This window comes from Aspergillus fijiensis (assembly GCF_003184825.1).
Source record: "Aspergillus fijiensis CBS 313.89 unplaced genomic scaffold BO72scaffold_68, whole genome shotgun sequence".
NCBI classification, from domain to species: Eukaryota; Fungi; Ascomycota; class Eurotiomycetes; order Eurotiales; family Aspergillaceae; genus Aspergillus; species Aspergillus fijiensis.
Genome location: NW_024469044.1, coordinates 95823 through 111748, shown reverse-complemented (window position 1 = coordinate 111748; position 15926 = coordinate 95823). Strand labels below are relative to the sequence as shown.

Here is a 15926-nt window from a genome sequence, read left to right as displayed (position 1 = left end):
TATAAAACTACAGAGATATCATAACTCATAACCCCTCCCCCGAAAAACACCAGAGCCCTCAAGCGCGGCGCTCAATATCCGCCTCGGCGCCGCGCTGCCGCACCTTGCCGGAGTCGTGGATCTCCTTGGCGCGCTGCTCCTGCGCCTCGTCGCCGGTGACCGCGGCCGCGACCTTGCCGACGCCGCCCTCGACGCGGCCCTTGACGCCCTCGCCCCAGTCCTTCAGCTGGCCCTCCGCCTCCTGCTGCTTGCCCGCGGCGTTCTGCTCCTGCCCGGCGCGGCGCAGCGACTCGTTGCCCACCAGGTTGCCCAGCGACTCCTTGGCCGCGCCCACCGTCTGGTCCCAGCTGCCCTCCGTGCGCTTGGGGTGGTCCGTCGCCGTCGCCCCCGTCGCCGGGTCCGCCGTCACCGGGCCCAGCTTCGCCGTCGTGTGGCTCGCTTCGTTCTCGGCCTTGCCCTGCTGGTGGGTGGCTTCGCCTTGGTTCTGTGGCGAACTTAGTATTTTCATCTCAAGAAAAAGAGTGGGGGAAGGGGGGATGGGGGGATGGGGCAGGGGAATGTACCTGAGTAGAGGCGTCGCCGGTCAGGGAGCCGATGGCGCGCTGGGCGGCGCCCGTGGCCTGGTCGAGGTACGACTTGAGAGTGGAGGAGTTTTCGTTGGACATTTTGGTTGGTTGGATATTGGGTTCGTGGGATGAGGTAGAAGTAGGGGTTTTGCTTGGATTCTGGAAGATGTAGTAGTGGTGGTTGCTTGTGGTTTGTTTGTGTTGGTGTTGTTGTTGATGAAACGAAGGTGACGGTGATGTTTTTATAAGGCTTCATCTGGGGTAAAACCCACCCCCCAACAATGACGTCACCTCACCAAGCCACCCCTTTCACCCCCTCCTCCATCGACGTCATTCTCAGGAACCACTGAACCACTGACATCGGAAATGTACCTCCATGACGTGTGACAATCAGGAATTACATGGTCATAGTTGAACGAAAAGGCTTGTTTGTTGCTCAATCTGGGTCGATCTGTCTATACAGGTGTACATACTGAGTAGAATGCCAATTTGTGGTGCCCCCACACCACCTTCACTCTCATGAGATACAGTAATGAAAATCAATCGCTCAATGCTTGCTAAGACGGTAGAAAAGAAATGGAAAAGATGACAACCCCTACCAATGACAAATCCCTCCCTCACTATCATCCGCCGCCCACGTCCCCGACAAGCCCACCACCTGGAGGTTCCCATCGTGGTTCTCCCCCACCTTGCTCAGCGCCGCGAAACTGGATTCCGACGGCCCGTTGCTCAGCAGGCGCCGCGCCCACGCGTCAATGGCTGGCTCGCCCGTCTCGTCCCGCGCCTGTTTCAGGAACGGAATCAACGCGGTGCCCCCCGTGCCCCGCAGCTTCTTCGGGTCCGCCTTGTCCCCGTAGCGGGCGGTTGCCAGGTTCGTCGGCTGCGCCATCTGCTGCTGGGGCGGTCGCTTGGGGCTGGTGGCGCGCCGGCCCGGCCGGGCGTCGCGCGACTGGATGATGATGTACCGCGACACGATCTGGATGTGCTTGTCGCGCATCACGCGCAGCATCGACAGGCACGCATCGTACGCAATGCACAGCGCCTTATCCGAGCGGCGCGCCTCCACATACTCCCGGAGGTTGGCGACCGCGCTCACATGCTCCAGAAACCGGCGGTGGGCCGCGGGCATATACGAGCGCATCTCCTGGATAAACCCGTGGCGGGGCGCCCCGATCACCCCCTCCTTCTGCTCGTCACCGGCGGTACCACCAGGACGAGTGGTCTCGCCCGTGGGACGGTGCTCGATCCCCAGGGCGATGTCAAAGAACTGGATCAGCGAGCTCTGCGCATTGCTGCCCCCACCATACTGCCGGTATTCTGCTTCACCACGGCCAGTGTCGTACAGCAGCCCGTGGGGGAGCCCGGCGTCCGCCATATTCTTGCTGCCCGCCAGGTATGGCCGGATGCGGTGATAAAACACGTACGGATCGCAGTGGTCATACATGCGCTCCAGCAGAGAGCCTACCTCGTCGATCACTTCGGCCAGTCCTTGCAGACACTCGGTCACGACGAGGCTGTTACCAGCCCGGGCGGCCGCGATGGCCTGTAGCACCAGCGGGATGGACGGTGCCCCACGAGCCTCGATCGCCACCGACACCAGGTAGAACCACTTCTCGTCGTAGGAGCCCGTGAAGGTGTTGATGCTGTCCAGGTTACGCAGGTCATCCACCGGTTCGTCGGGGAAGATCGGCTTGTAATTCCACAGGCACACGCCCGCATAGGTCGCGACTGGCGGCAGGCCCAGGTGATCACACACGTCGAACAGCGGCACCGTCAATTGGGGAGGGATTTTCTGAAGACCCACCACCATCGTTAGCTCAGAATGTATCACTTCGTAGGGGTCCCCGTGTCACCAACCTCGGCGGGCCTGCTTCCGCCCCAGACATAACCATGTAGCATGAACACCAGTACCACGTACGCCCTCCTCCACTCGCTGTCGTCCTGCAGGTATGAAACAGATAGCAGAGGCATATGATCCACCGCCTCTCGGATCCGTCGGCTGATCAGGAGTGCCTGGATGTTGGACACAATCCACTCCCACCGAGCGTAGTATGGGTCGGGAAGCACGTCGATGGGGGGCTCGGGTGGCAGGAACCCATGGTCTGGCGAGATGCCGTAGTCTGCCAGAGCCGGAATGGGGGGAAGCATGATGATAGTGCAGTAGTGCCAAGAAGAGCACCTGAAAAGGGATTAAGGTGAATGAGAAGGAGGACCACAGCAGCCAGACAAACGGTTTATTTTATTCGAAGCTGCTGCTGCTCACGTGCAATGTCTCGTCAGGCTCAAGGACCCGCAAAGCAGAGCTGGCAGTCGTGTATCTGGAACCTGATGTACGAAAGGAGAAGAAGCTCCGAAATGGCTGTGCGAGTGCCAGTGCAAATGTTCGCAGGGCGAACCTCGTGTGACAACCGAGTTGGTCGAGTCCAGGCCAGAATTGAATGAGTCAGGGATCAACCGCGGAGAGTCGGTCTGACTGGTGTCAGAATGTGTTGTATGAGAGCCAGGAAGTGGCAAGCAAAAGAAGAAGAGGCAAGAAAACAAATCTGCGTCTATTCTACCATGACAGGGGTGAAAAGCAGGGAAAGAAAACAAGCATGGAAGGCGGTTTGAGACTCGGAGTTTCTTAGAATATAAATCTCGGTTGCCACGGAAGGCCACGGAGGGTGTGAAGGGGGGAGGAGAAGAAGTTTACCAGGAACGAAGACAGGACACGCCTGGTCAAACCAAGTCAGCAAAACAGAGAAAGGCAATATGCCGGGAAGTTAAATCGCAGCAGACTGTGACCTCCATCCAGAGACCGAATAACCGGGGGGGGGGGGGGGGTTGAGGGGTGAATTAATCAGCGCGAAAATCCGGACAAAGACCGGCGATGAGCTGATTTCCAGCGGGAATTAAGCCGTGCGGACACGAGACAGGGGTAGTCATCATTTCATCCTGCTCGTTTTGAGTTGAGGTGAACATAGGTAAGGTCAACTAATCCGTGGATGGCGAGACAGACGGCCAGAGTCAAGTGGGCCGGACCAGGAGGGACGGCTTCGACTTATAGAGAGGGAGGGTTGCCTGTCGAGGATCGATGGAGGTGGTATTCATAGTCATGGTCGTGGTACAGAGCTGAAGCAGGGAGATGGGAAGGGTGGGAATTGGTTTGCGAGACTATATAGAGATGAGAGTCTTTTCATCAATAGACCGATTCACATTGTTGATACTGGCGGATGAGATATAGTTCCCATGGGGAGAGCTGGCGGATGAAGCATGGAGTAAGTATGAAGCACCAACGGTGGCGTTGGGTGTGAGCGAAAGGGGTGTCCACCGGGGGAGAACTAGTCTGAGTGCTAGAGAATGAACCGGAGGGCGGCAAAGAGGGGGACGAGTGCGAGATCGGGCGGTTAAGCGAGTCTTGGGGCGTGTTCGCTCCCACCCACGCCACCCCATTCCGGTCTGCGGTGAGGGACCTTACCTTATTGTAAGTTACCAAGTATGAATACCCCGACCTCGGGGCCACCTCGGGGCCAATCTCTCAGCATCACTGAGTACTTGCCTTAGTATTATCCATTCCTCCGGATTCAAGCATGCTTATCTCCTCGTGCTCTTGAACTGTCTGTCTCCTGCAGTCCATTCAAGCAGAAAATCTCCTGTCTTGCACTACATCACCACTCTTCCTGTTGGTAGTTGCTCTCCGCTGCAGCCTGCCCACGTGCCTCAACGCTGGAGCCGCATAACGACTCCCACTTTGCAATTCACTAGGATCATGACGATCAATAGACTAAACATGTCACTCGGCTGATTCTTATGCTGCCATCCCGAATGCCTTCCAAATTAACCGAGATTACCATGATACACTCCGCTTACACCAACTACACCTACAATTCGAACCAGCCAACACATCTCAAGCAGTCATTAAGATCCATTCTCTATACAATCTCACTCAGATCATCCCAGGCCTATAATGTTACACGCTATCCGAACGCCGTACCACCGCTGATATCGTGGATGAGAAAAAGCAAACAACCCAGTGAACATGTCTGCGCCTGCTGCCCGACCGACCACATTCCAGTCATTCTGAGACGCAGAAGTGAAAAGAAAGAAAGGTTTTAGTGCTGGCTCCACTCAATGGTGCTCAGATCAATGCCCTCCTGCACCATCTCCCACAACGGGCTCAGCTCACGAAGGAAGGTAACCCGGTCCTGGACGGCCTTGAGCACGTAGTCAATCTCGCTGTCCGTCGTGAAACGGCCAATTCCAAAGCGGATACTGCTGTGTGCACTCTCGTCGCTGCTACCAAGCGCCCGCAGGACGTAGCTGGGCTCCAACGAGGCAGAAGTGCAAGCACTACCGGACGACAGGGCAATGTCCTTCAAGGCCATCAAAAGGGACTCGCCCTCGATGTAGGCAAAGGAGATGTTAACACAGCCCGGGTAGTGACGGGTAGCATCTCCATTGAGAGTGGTGTGCTCCATGCCAAGAAGTGCGTCGCTCAGACGCTTCGAGAGACGGGAGATGTGCTTCGAGTCGTACTATACAGTCATGATGGTCAGCATACGTCTCTCACGCAAGGTTAGATCGACACCAATCAGTGGCAGGCAACTCGGCTCATCACCCCTGCTATGTACATCATAGAGCCGCGGGAACATGCAAACGCACGTAGCTACCCCCGCGATCACTCAGATGGTGATACAGTTAAAGCGTATAATCATAGCCAATGCGCCACAGAAAGACACTCAGGCAACGCGAGACACGGCAAAAGAAATAAAGAACGCGAACGTACCTCCATATCCTGTGCCGCAATGCGACTGGCCTCACCAAAGCCGACGATCAAATGAGGAGCAAGAGTACCACTGCGCAAGCCTCTCTCCTGACCACCACCGGTGATCAAAGGCTCGAGACGAACCCTAGGTCTGCGGCGGACGTAGCACGCTCCGATACCCTTGGGGCCGTAAATCTTGTGGCCGGAGATGGACATCAAGTCGATGTTGAGCTTGTTCACGTCCAGGGGGATCTTGCCGACCGCCTGAGCGGCATCGGTGTGGAAAAAGATCTTCTTAGAACGGCAAAGCTTGCCAATCTCCTCCAATGGCTGGATGACACCAATCTCATTGTTGACGGCCATGATACTGACAAGGGCAGTGTCCGGACGGATGGCGGCTTCAAGATCCTCCATGCGGATCAAACCGTTGTTCTGCACGGGCAGGTATGTCACGTCAAAGCCCTCATCCTGGAGGTGGCGACAGCTGTCCAAGACACATTTGTGCTCAGTCTGGGTGGTGATGATGTGCTTCTTCTTTCCGGAGCGACCGAAGAACCGAGCGACACCCTTGATGCTCATGTTGTTACTCTCGGTGGCACCGCTGGTGAAGATGATCTCCTTGGGATCGGCTCCGATAAGCTTGGCGACGTGTTCACGAGCTTGCTCGACAGCTTTCTCTGATTCCCAACCGTAGGCGTGGGTTCTCGAGTGAGGGTTGCCGTAGATGCCAGTCAGGTAGGGCAGCATCGCATCAAGCACGCGGGGATCGGTCGGGGTTGTCGCCTGCATGTCAAGATACACGGGTCGCGTTCCTTGATCCATGATCGTAGCCTGCTTCAAGATGCCCGCGGTCGGGCTCATCGCGGCATCTCCGGAGACGCTGGAGCTAGGTAGCTCCACGCGTCCGGGCTTGACGCCGGTCTGGTTGGCAAAAGCCTTCTGCTCCTGCTTGATAGCGGTATCGATCGTGACCTGGGCATTTCCCGCCTTGGTCTCGGTGACATAGGATCTCCGGGCCACAATGCCACCGGTGGCGAGCGCCCGTCTGGGCAGGAAGGAGTTCAGGGAGCCATGCTGGAAGCGACGCGCATAGGCTCGGGATGCCTGTCTCAAGGCAGCAGGGGTCATACTGGACATAATGCAGTTAATTCTGCGACTGTACCATGAAAGGTTGGATGGACAGTGAGATGAAACAGATGCAGAATGACAGCAGCAGAGGGGGGGGCGGCGGGTGAGTTCGCTGGGTGAGGAAAAAGTTTGGATCCGGTTATATCATTAGTTGCCGAGCCCGCTAGCCCCGATCGGATTTGTCAGATACTCCGGGCATTTCCCGTTTGAGTGGCGGTCTCGGTGTTTAGAGAGCCAGGCCAGGGGCATTGCGAGGTCGGAGAAAGGATGATTAGATACGGAGAAGTGTTCGTAGGGCTAGTGGAGAGGAGGGGCTGGAGGTGCATATCACTCCGATCACGTAGAATCCTCCAGTTCGGAGGCTGATCGGGGATGGTCCGATTGTTCAATATGGAGTTACGGGGCAACGAGAGGCAATATGAGTACTGTACATACTCTCCACAAATGCGAGCCTAAGGCATCAAGCACCAGGCATAACATTCTTTTGTCTTGATGGGATAAGAATGGCAAGGGGGGATGACGAACAATCAACAAAGCATCTTCGACCCCGGATTAAGCAGATGGGTTCCGTGCTGGCGGTTCCCCAGTTTCAAGGGGTACTGTACCTCATACCTCATCCATAATTCAGGCTCAGGCCCAAAAGGTCACGCACCTGTCGCAGACAGAAGCGGGCAGAAGATGAGAGATATTCTGGTGCCTAATGACATCCATGGGGGGCATAGGCTGAGGAGGGAGTGAGTGACCGAGACCCGGATTTGCGTTCGGCCCTACGCTTCGATCTCTTTGCCACAACCAGCTGCGATCGACTTACCCCAGGGTCTGCGCTACAGTACATGGATTGTTGCCTTGAAGATGAGCATGAGCGAGAATTGAATATAAGGTTTGGCTCACCTGGGATTGCAGTCAAACTGCTGGATATGATCACACTACTCCGTAGACCGTACTCACTCAAGTCTCCCTTGAACCTCCATTCTTTCCTTGAGTTTCCGAACGCGCTGTCCTCAGCCACAGTTATGTCATAGCTCAGCCACGGTGCCCAGCCCGAGAGAAGCGCAGTCTAACCGTCACCGGCTCTCGAATTACCTTAAGTTACTTAGTCTAACTAGTGACGGTGCTGAACAAAAGGAACTCCTCCCCCCACTTCTTCCCTTTTCCACCACTCTGCTCTCCTGAAGACTCTCCGACCGTGTTAATTCCCTTGTTTACCATCTCAGTCCAGTACTGAACGACCTCCACCCCTCCATTCTATCCAAACCGGCTCCTTCCGCGGGGTTGCGCTACCTGCGGCAAATCAGAGATGAGTTTGAAAGGCTTTCAGAAGAGCATTGTTCGCGCACCGCAACAGTTCAAGGCCCGGTTCAACATTGGTGAAAACACCAAGGACCCGGTCTATCAGGATGCGGAGCGCAGATTTCAGGAACTCGAGAAGGAAACAAAAAAGCTCCACGATGAGTCGAAGAAGTATTTCGACGCCATCAATGGTATGACCGCATTTCTCAATTTTCGGCTCCATCCCACTCCCGTTCCCTTTCCCCCTCTCCAGGCTCCCTACCCCTCACCGTCTGTTGCTGACCGACTTGGCAGGCATGCTGAACCATCAAATCGGCTTTTCCAAGGCGATGACGGAATTATACAAACCTATCTCCGGCCGTGCATCAGACCCCAGTACCTACACTATTGAGGGCAATCCGGAAGGAATTAGGGCATGTGAGGAATACGAGGCAATCGTGCGCGATCTGCAGGAGTCCCTCGTGCCCGAGCTGGAGATGATTGAGACCCGCGTCATCAGTCCTGCGGAACAATTATTGGAAGTGATCAAGGTCATTCGCAAGGTGGCTGTGAAACGGGACCACAAGAAATTGGACTACGATCGCCACAACAACTCGCTCAAGAAACTACAGGACAAGAAGGACAAGTCGCTCAAGGATGAGAAAGCTCTCTACAAGGCCGAAAACGACGTGGAGCAGGCCACGCAGGAATACAACTACTACAACGACCTGCTCAAGGAGGAGCTACCCAAACTCTTTGCGCTCGAAGCCGAGTTCATCCGCCCGCTCTTCCAATCCTTCTACTACATGCAACTGAACGTCTTCTACACCCTCCACGAACGAATGCAGAGTATCAACATCGGCTACTTCAACCTGCAGCTGGACATCGAGGAGGCATTCGAGGCGAAGCGCGGTGACGTCAAGGAGCAGGCGGAGGCGCTCACGATTGTGCACTTCAAGGCCACGGGAGGACGCCGGCCAGGGTCAAAGTTTGGACCCAAGGACAAGCTGTCCCAGGAGAACAAGGGTGGCTATCCGTCACGACACAAGGACCCCGATGTGGTCGAGAACCCACCACCCCCATACACTGCGGGCGCGGCCGGCAGCAGTTACACGGCTGCGGCCAAGAGCAAGCCCGCCCCGCCGCCCCCCAAGCCCAAGCCCGCCCAGTTTAGCGCGCCCGTCGAGACTGTCACCGCACTCTACGATTACGAGGCGCAGGCGCACGGGGACCTCAGCTTTTCTGCAGGCGAGGTCATCGAGATTATCCACCGAACCGACAACCAGAACGAATGGTGGACCGGACGTGTCAGTGGCAGGGAGGGACAATTTCCAGGTAAGATACAATCCGCCGGCCAAACTCAAATCCGCTTCAAAGCAAGCAATCACTAACAGTCTTTTCAGCAAACTACGTCCAACTCAACTAGCATAACCATATAATATTTTCTGCGAACCATCACATTTGCCCAATGCCTTTTACTTTGGACTATCTGGAGTTTGAGGGAGCCACCATTGTCGTATCACCTTGAGCTGAAATCGGACATCGTCGGTTGTTTGCCTTTGATGCCTTCCACTTCTTTTCTTCTTATTTTCCTCGTTTTCTTTTATCTTGCTTATCTTTGCTATAGAGCATTTTGCATGATAACGACCGTTCGCTGTATATACTTTTGAATCTCACGATCTGAGGAGGATCAACCTTGCTATCAGTTTCTACGAATTGGCCAATTCTGAGCTTTCAGGGAGGTGGCACTCGCTCGTGTTGATAGATCCATGTTATAAATAGTTGGTTAGAGCCGTGTAGTCAGCGGGCCTGCGGACTAGTGCGCCGCAACCAACATTCCGCAACATCTTGATGAGTCGGACTCTGGTGTTTAAGGTGAACGGTCAACGACGCCTTCCAGCCCCGGCATGGTTCCCCAGGGCCCCTGACCGGGATACATACGCTTACGCTTGTAAGGGTTCCCACGAATACCCCCTGACCCGTGTCTGTGTCCGCAACCCCGTTATCTCCTCTTTTCTCCGCGACCAATCGACATTCGGGTTCAGTGCGGGATTTATCGTCTCAAGACGACGGGGATCCAATCCGGCCTTTTCGTGAAGATGCAGACGTATGACCCGCCATATCCAACGTGCTTTACCTGCGGCATTTAAGGGGACCCGGGGAACGCCCGGGGTGTTTTTTCTGACGAGGTGAGGGACTGATTTCAGGGAATGGGGGGCCAGTGGGCTGGATTAGGAGGTATGGTGGGTTTAACTTGACCCAGGAGCGTATAACTTTTCGAGGACGGCACAATGCGTTCTGCTGTGGGGATGCTCTGGGGTGTTGCTTGGCTCCGGGTATGTGGACATTGGGCCTGGATCATACTCGGTGGACATCGTCACCACCGGGTTTAGGTCTGGGTGCTCTCATGACGGACTCTCGGGGGTCTTGTGGACGGACTACTTCTGGAGGAAACGGTCTGGTAGCGACTGTACGTGTAACATCACATCTCTGTGCCTGGATTTTGGTGACTGCTGCACTGCAGAAATGGTAGAGTGCATGATGCATGGCATAGCTGCCGACCGGACGATGAGGGGGGATGTCGTCCATGCATGCTCAGCTACCCTGCCGGGCGTTATCTGCATGGAATACAGCTCGAGCTGTACTGAACGTTCATTGTGTAGTTGAAGTCCCTCCCTCCTGAGGGAGCCTCTACTTATCGCCGGCCACCGGCCACCGGCCGCCACGGAACAAACAAAAACCAAAAGGTAATGACAAGAGTGGGATTCGAACCCACGCCATCAAACGATGATCAGGAAGCTATGTACAAGCTGTATGCTAAGGTGACCTTAACCTGACGCCTTGGACCAACTCGGCCATCTTGCCTGTTTGATGGGAAGGGCTTGGAAAGATAGCTACATGTTCCAGCAAAAACGAAGCAGCTGATGACAGTATGATTAACGGAGCAGGAACGAGGATAACCCTGTGGGTATCGAAGTCCTTTTGATAAGTATGAAGAAGAAGATGTGCTGGACAGGAGAGCTAGATAAAGTACTATCAATCGCGTTGAATGAATATAGGTACTAGTAGTCCCTTTCACAAGTCCCGCTTGTGTGCCTGGGTTTAAAAAAGTACAGTACAGGACGAATTATATATCCACCACGCAGCTGGGATGAGAGCCCTATCGACATATCCAACTTCTCGGAATCCATCGTAATTGACACCCAACAAACGCAGCCCCGAATAGCATTACGACCGTCCTCCCAGGTCTGCCCCCTCCCCAACTCATTCACTCCGCACATACGCTGGGACAGTCGTCAAATTCAACCCCGCCAGAAGATTCGTCCCATTCCGCACCAACACCCCGCGCAGGGTATTCTCCACCAGCTTCCCGAGCGGCACCTGCGCTGTCATGGTCAGGTTCCGCATGACGTCGGTGTAGTACGGCACCTGCACGCCATCGTAGGTGACGTCCGTGCCGACAGTCGTCAGATCCAGGTATCCGCGCTTGATCGCCGCGCGCTGGTCCCGGAGCACCCGGCCCAGGTTGGTGATCACCTTGCCCAGGTCGAAGACCCCGCGCACCGGGGTGGAGTGGTTGCCTGGCGTGAGGGTGAGGTTGTCCAGGGTGACGTTGCCTACCAGGAGGGTGTTGCTGTAGAGGTTTAGGGTTGTTGTTCCCTGTCCTCTCGGTGAGGGGGGTATGGATTAGTTGGCTGTGGTGGGAGTTTCAGGATGGCAGGGGAAAGAGGGGGGGGGGGGGGGGACGCACAATCTCTAAAGTCATGGCGGATGGGTTGGGGAGGGTTGCGTTGGCGAGGAGGTTTGTTCCATCGTCGTGGGCGCGGAGGAGGAGTTGCGGGTCCGAGATGGAGAAGCCCTTGAAGGAGTTGAGGGCTATATCACCCCGGTCATGGGTCATTAGTCTGTTATCTTCCATCGCATGCCGTAGGGGCCACATACTGGTCTGGTGGATGTCCTTGTTCATGGTGACGTGGGCCTTTAACTTGCCGATGTACGCGGTCGTCGACCCCCTGACTGAGAGAGGGGCGTGGGACTCATACACCACGCTGCGGACGTACTCGGTCCACTCGGTCACATTCAACGCGGTGAGGGTGCTGTTGGTCGCGAGGGTGGTGTTGCCGTAGATGCGGGCCGACGGGAGGTAGGCTTTGCCCCAGGTATTGTTCTCGGGTCGGTCGCGGTTGAAGAGGTCCAAGGTGATGGGGTCGATGCGCACGGGGATCTTGAGGGGAAGGTTGAGGGCTGAGTCGATCCGGAGCATCATCGAGTCTGGGCGTGGTTGGAGCACGTCGGCGTGGACGAGCACCAGCGTGGACCCGTCTACCACTCGCTGCGCGATGGCAGGGAGGATGACGAGGAAGCTGTCGCTCAGAGAGTCAGCTGGTGCGTATTTTCCAAGCACACAATCGGGAAATCCCGTACAAGATAGGCAGAAAGATGGCGAGAAAGATAATGCTTCCAAAGACATAACAGCACCAGAATCTCCCCCAATGGCGACGCAGTCTCTGTGCCCGCGTCCGCTTGCCCGGTTCGAGCGAGATGCTCCTTGTCTTTTCAAGGTGCTCGTTATCGACACCCTCCGAGGGCAAGGGCCCCCGATGAGTGCCCAAGGCGTATTTGGCATCATCGGAGTCGAGACTGGAAGGATTTGTGGCCATGGCCAGGGCCGTGGGTGGAAGATGTTGGTGATTGAGAAGCACTTCACATGGTTCTTTGCTAGATGGCTAAGCCCATGCACTAAGTATCATTACCGTGAAGAGCCAAATATGGAGGTTGCACAGATGGTTCCGGTGCTACACCCAGTGTAATTGCATGGACCCTGACCCTGTCGATCAGCCGGAGTTACCGTGGAACTCATTGGGGACCGAGGGGCTTGGTACCCAGGTGGGTGGTGTGTGGGAAAGACGATCAGTCCCGATATTTGGCATCCTGAACGGATTAGGGCAACGCTCACTTTTGCGACGAAACGGGAATCTACTGGGTGGCAACTTTGGGTAAGTTCATCAAAGATGCAACTGCAATTTGATCGTTCTAACAACGGCTTCTGAAATTAATCAATGCTCTTCAATGAAACACCAGTTTCATCCCTCCACACTGCAGTGCACGCTATACCCAACATCGCACCTAGTCCTACTGCCAAAGCGCCAAGCTAGTTAACCCTCACTCGATCTCCATATCAATCATGTATCGCGTCTTCCCGGAGAATACTCCCCTCCCACCGAGTCCGCCTCCACCCCGAAGGCCCAGCACGGCAACCACCATCAACATGAACGAGAAAAGCATTTCTGAACACATCTTCGCTGTTCCATCAACAGCCAGCAACAGCAGCAGCAGCAGTAGTGGCGCCGTCATCACCAATGCCACAAACCCCACAACCATAACAGACATCACGGACTTAACCACCCACCTACACAACCTCTCCAACCTCGAGATCCTCCCTCAAATCCTCTGCGAGGGGATCCTCTTCGCCGGCGCCGGCGCCGCCCTCCTTCTCCAAGCCGCCCACCCAGGCATCAACACCGTCTTCGCAACCACCGAAAACGAACCCAGCCACAGCCGCAGCCTCGCCCACAACCTCACCCAAACCTTGCAAACCACCCTCCAGCAAATCGCCCTCCTCGTCTTCGGCACGTCTCACGAAAAAGCAATCCTGCTCACGCAACTCCACCCTCCTACTACGGGTGGCATCTCATCCTCGACCCTCAAGACCCCATTCCCAAGAATAACCCGCCCGCACACCCTCCTCTGGCTAACGGCGACCCTCTACACAACAGGCACAGACCTCTACCAACGCACCTACGGCCCCATCGACTACCACACCGCCGAACGCGCCTACACGGAGTTCACGCTGGTGCTGCAGGCCCTCACCCTCGGGGAGCTGTGGCCCGCGACCCGCCAGGGGTTCTGGGAGTACTGGGACGGGCAGATGGCGCGGTTGGCGGTGACGGCGGAGTCGCATCGGGTGGCGCGGGAGGTCCTGCACCAGAGCCCCCTCGTGGCGGACCTGTTTCCGCGGTGGATGGCGGGGGTGATGAAGCCCGTGTTCCGCGGGGTGACGATCGAGCTGCTCCCGCCGCGGGTGCGGGTGGCGTACGGGCTGAGGTCGTCGGCGGGGTCGAGGGGGTGGTATCGCGGGGTGATGGCGGGGTTTGGGGGCGCGGTGTATCCAGCGTTGCCGGGGTGGGTGCGGGGGTATCCTTTGAGGGTCTGTTTGGGGGAGTGGAGGGGCGGGAGGGAGGGGGGACGGGTTGTGTATTCTTCTTAAGGATAGGGAAGAGGAGGAGCTCTATGGCTTAAATGTTTTGAAGGTATCTAGGAATGAATGGTGTTCCAGAGATTTGAGGGGCGGAGTCTGTGTGAATGTCTTCGGGATTAACATGCTTGCTTGGAGTTTTGACTGGGATACAGCTATACCTATGAGAATTATGGTTGGCCTCTTTGGGGACTATCTCCAACTTATCGTCTCCATCTAGCAGTAGCGTAATTCACCATGAGAACCCGTTCACTCAGCAGACTCATCTAGACCAGGTCTTGCTTCGCCTATCCCTCCGCAATCCCCCCAATTCCCGGAGAACAAAACCACGCCTATGCTCCAACACAGCACGAACAATACCACACAAAATTCATACCCATTATATACTATAGTTAGACCAGCTACCTATACCACCCCCATCCCCCCCTTTGTCCCCGCAAAACCAAATCACGAACTCCCAATCAACGCATTCATAATCTTCCCCACATCCGAAATCAACTATCCCGCCCAAGTTAGCCCAGGCCTATCCCACCTCCTGATCCAACAACCTGCCCCCAGCTAGAGACAGGGCTCGGAGGGGACAAACTCACCGGATTCGCCATATCAATCAGCTGCGTCGTCTCGTTGACGAACCCCGGCGTCAGCAGACGGTCCGCATTGTCGAGGAGGCGCTGCAGCTTGTCGATGTTGGGCCCGGACAGCAGCCGCTGCAGGTTCTGCGGCGTGTCGCCCCCGAGCAGCACCGCGCCGCCGCTGACGATCGTCTCGAGCTTGCCGACCGTCTCCGGGCTGAGGAGCTCGGTCGCGCCTTGGAAGATGGTGGGGAGCTCGGAGAGGAGGCCGCTGGATGCGGGGGTGCGCGGCGCGATGGGGGTTGAGGCTAGTGGTTCAGTTGCTGTGGTGGTCGTGGCTGCGAGGGCGAAGGGGGTGAAGAGGAGGGCGAGGAGGTAGGTTTTTAGGGGCATCGTGGTGCGGGTGCGGGTGCGGGTGCGGCTGGGGTTGGGGTTTGGGTTGTGGTTGTGGTTGCGGGAGGCAGAGGGGGTGGTGGTGGTTTGTTTGGGCATTTTGGGTGGATTATGAGTTTTATGAGAGGAGGAAGGGATAGGATATTTGGGAGTGTAGAAGGGGGGATGGATTACTTTGCACAGAGGGGTAAAAGGGTTTATAGATCTAAACGATCTAAGGTTGAGAGGAGAGTGGTCCCTGGGTTGAGGGGTGATGGTTGCAAAGTTTATACCATGAATGGGGTGGTGGATTCAAAACAACGGTGTTTCATGTTGGAGCTTCCAATGCACTGGGCATTCCGAGGCTGATGGATATCATGTATCCATGTGAATTGACTGTTCGGAGGGCATGCGAACCAGACTTTGGTATTGTGGGCCTTCTCAGGGACAAGTGCTCTGTGCTTGGTCCCCCGCACCCTGGGCCTACCAACCCGGCCGATCACTCAAGGACATCTGGCAGACCGGAAATCAGGGTGGTTGTGAAAGAAAGAGCAGAAAGTGCGGTGCTACGGACTACATTTCCTCGTACGTATCTGAAGATAACCAGCCATTGCACCTCTGCTGCAACCAGGGTCATTCTGACGGTGAATGTGTTTCGTCCTTCGGAGAATGGCTCAATGGGGTAGTTCGCGATTCGACCGCGACCCTTGTATTAGGGGAGGAAGACATGACTGGTAAAAAGGTGGGAAATGCCCGTTTTTGAGTCTTCGGTTTGACGTTGGTGGGTGTTTCAGGTTGAATTGATTCTGAGGAATTGCTTATCCGGGTCTAGTGCGATCGACGCTCAGGGCGAAGTTTAATTAGATTAAGGTATGGCAGCCGATGACCAGCTTCTGGCCCACTCGAGTTTGTCGAGTACTGCCTTTGATTCCTAGTGCTGTGGAAAATCGATATCGATACAATATAAGCTTTGATGAGGTTCGTACAAAAAGTGCCTTTATGGGCAGAGGAATTGGCCG

At 55.8% G+C, this 15926-nt stretch overlaps 6 protein-coding genes and 1 non-coding gene across 7 annotated transcripts; 2 read left to right on the top strand and 5 right to left on the bottom strand.

Annotated features, from left to right (window-relative positions):
• Positions 1-58: 58 nt before the first annotated feature.
• BO72DRAFT_472129 (IDO-domain-containing protein) lies at positions 59-2714 on the bottom strand (the record flags this gene model as incomplete). The annotated part of the gene is made up of 5 exons (XM_040947122.1): positions 59-484; positions 564-725; positions 1255-2175; positions 2278-2358; positions 2424-2714. The coding sequence occupies 5 exons, from the start codon at positions 2712-2714 to the stop codon at positions 59-61; spliced, it is 1881 nt and encodes a 626-aa protein (XP_040796838.1).
• Positions 2715-4657: 1943 nt separating this feature from the next.
• On the bottom strand, positions 4658-6447 carry BO72DRAFT_388546 (IscS subfamily cysteine desulfurase; the record flags this gene model as incomplete). The annotated part of the gene is made up of 2 exons (XM_040941725.1): positions 4658-5080; positions 5332-6447. The coding sequence occupies 2 exons, from the start codon at positions 6445-6447 to the stop codon at positions 4658-4660; spliced, it is 1539 nt and encodes a 512-aa protein (XP_040796837.1).
• A 1009-nt stretch (positions 6448-7456) lies between these two features.
• On the top strand, positions 7457-9392 carry BO72DRAFT_257689 (amphiphysin). The gene is made up of 3 exons (XM_040940103.1): positions 7457-7919; positions 8023-9042; positions 9111-9392. The coding sequence occupies exons 1-3, from the start codon at positions 7736-7738 to the stop codon at positions 9131-9133; spliced, it is 1227 nt and encodes a 408-aa protein (XP_040796836.1). The 5' UTR covers positions 7457-7735; the 3' UTR covers positions 9134-9392.
• A 1066-nt stretch (positions 9393-10458) lies between these two features.
• On the bottom strand, positions 10459-10572 carry BO72DRAFT_t264. The gene has a single exon. It is a non-coding gene; the product is annotated as a tRNA-Leu (tRNA).
• A 326-nt stretch (positions 10573-10898) lies between these two features.
• Positions 10899-12368, bottom strand: BO72DRAFT_519720 (DUF3712 domain-containing protein; the record flags this gene model as incomplete). The annotated part of the gene is made up of 4 exons (XM_040949702.1): positions 10899-11367; positions 11459-11583; positions 11650-12071; positions 12133-12368. 4 exons carry the CDS (start codon positions 12366-12368, stop codon positions 10972-10974), a joined length of 1179 nt encoding a protein of 392 aa, XP_040796835.1. The 3' UTR covers positions 10899-10971.
• Positions 12369-13117: 749 nt separating this feature from the next.
• BO72DRAFT_348709 (oxygenase MpaB family protein) lies at positions 13118-13936 on the top strand (the record flags this gene model as incomplete). Its single annotated transcript, XM_040940679.1, has 1 exon — positions 13118-13936. A coding segment is annotated over one exon (819 nt), but the record flags the coding sequence as incomplete, so codon positions are not given.
• A 480-nt stretch (positions 13937-14416) lies between these two features.
• BO72DRAFT_356614 (uncharacterized protein) lies at positions 14417-14835 on the bottom strand (the record flags this gene model as incomplete). The annotated part of the gene is made up of 2 exons (XM_040940725.1): positions 14417-14461; positions 14554-14835. Coding segments are annotated over 2 exons (327 nt in total), but the record flags the coding sequence as incomplete, so codon positions are not given.
• Between the last annotated feature and the right edge of the window lie 1091 nt (positions 14836-15926).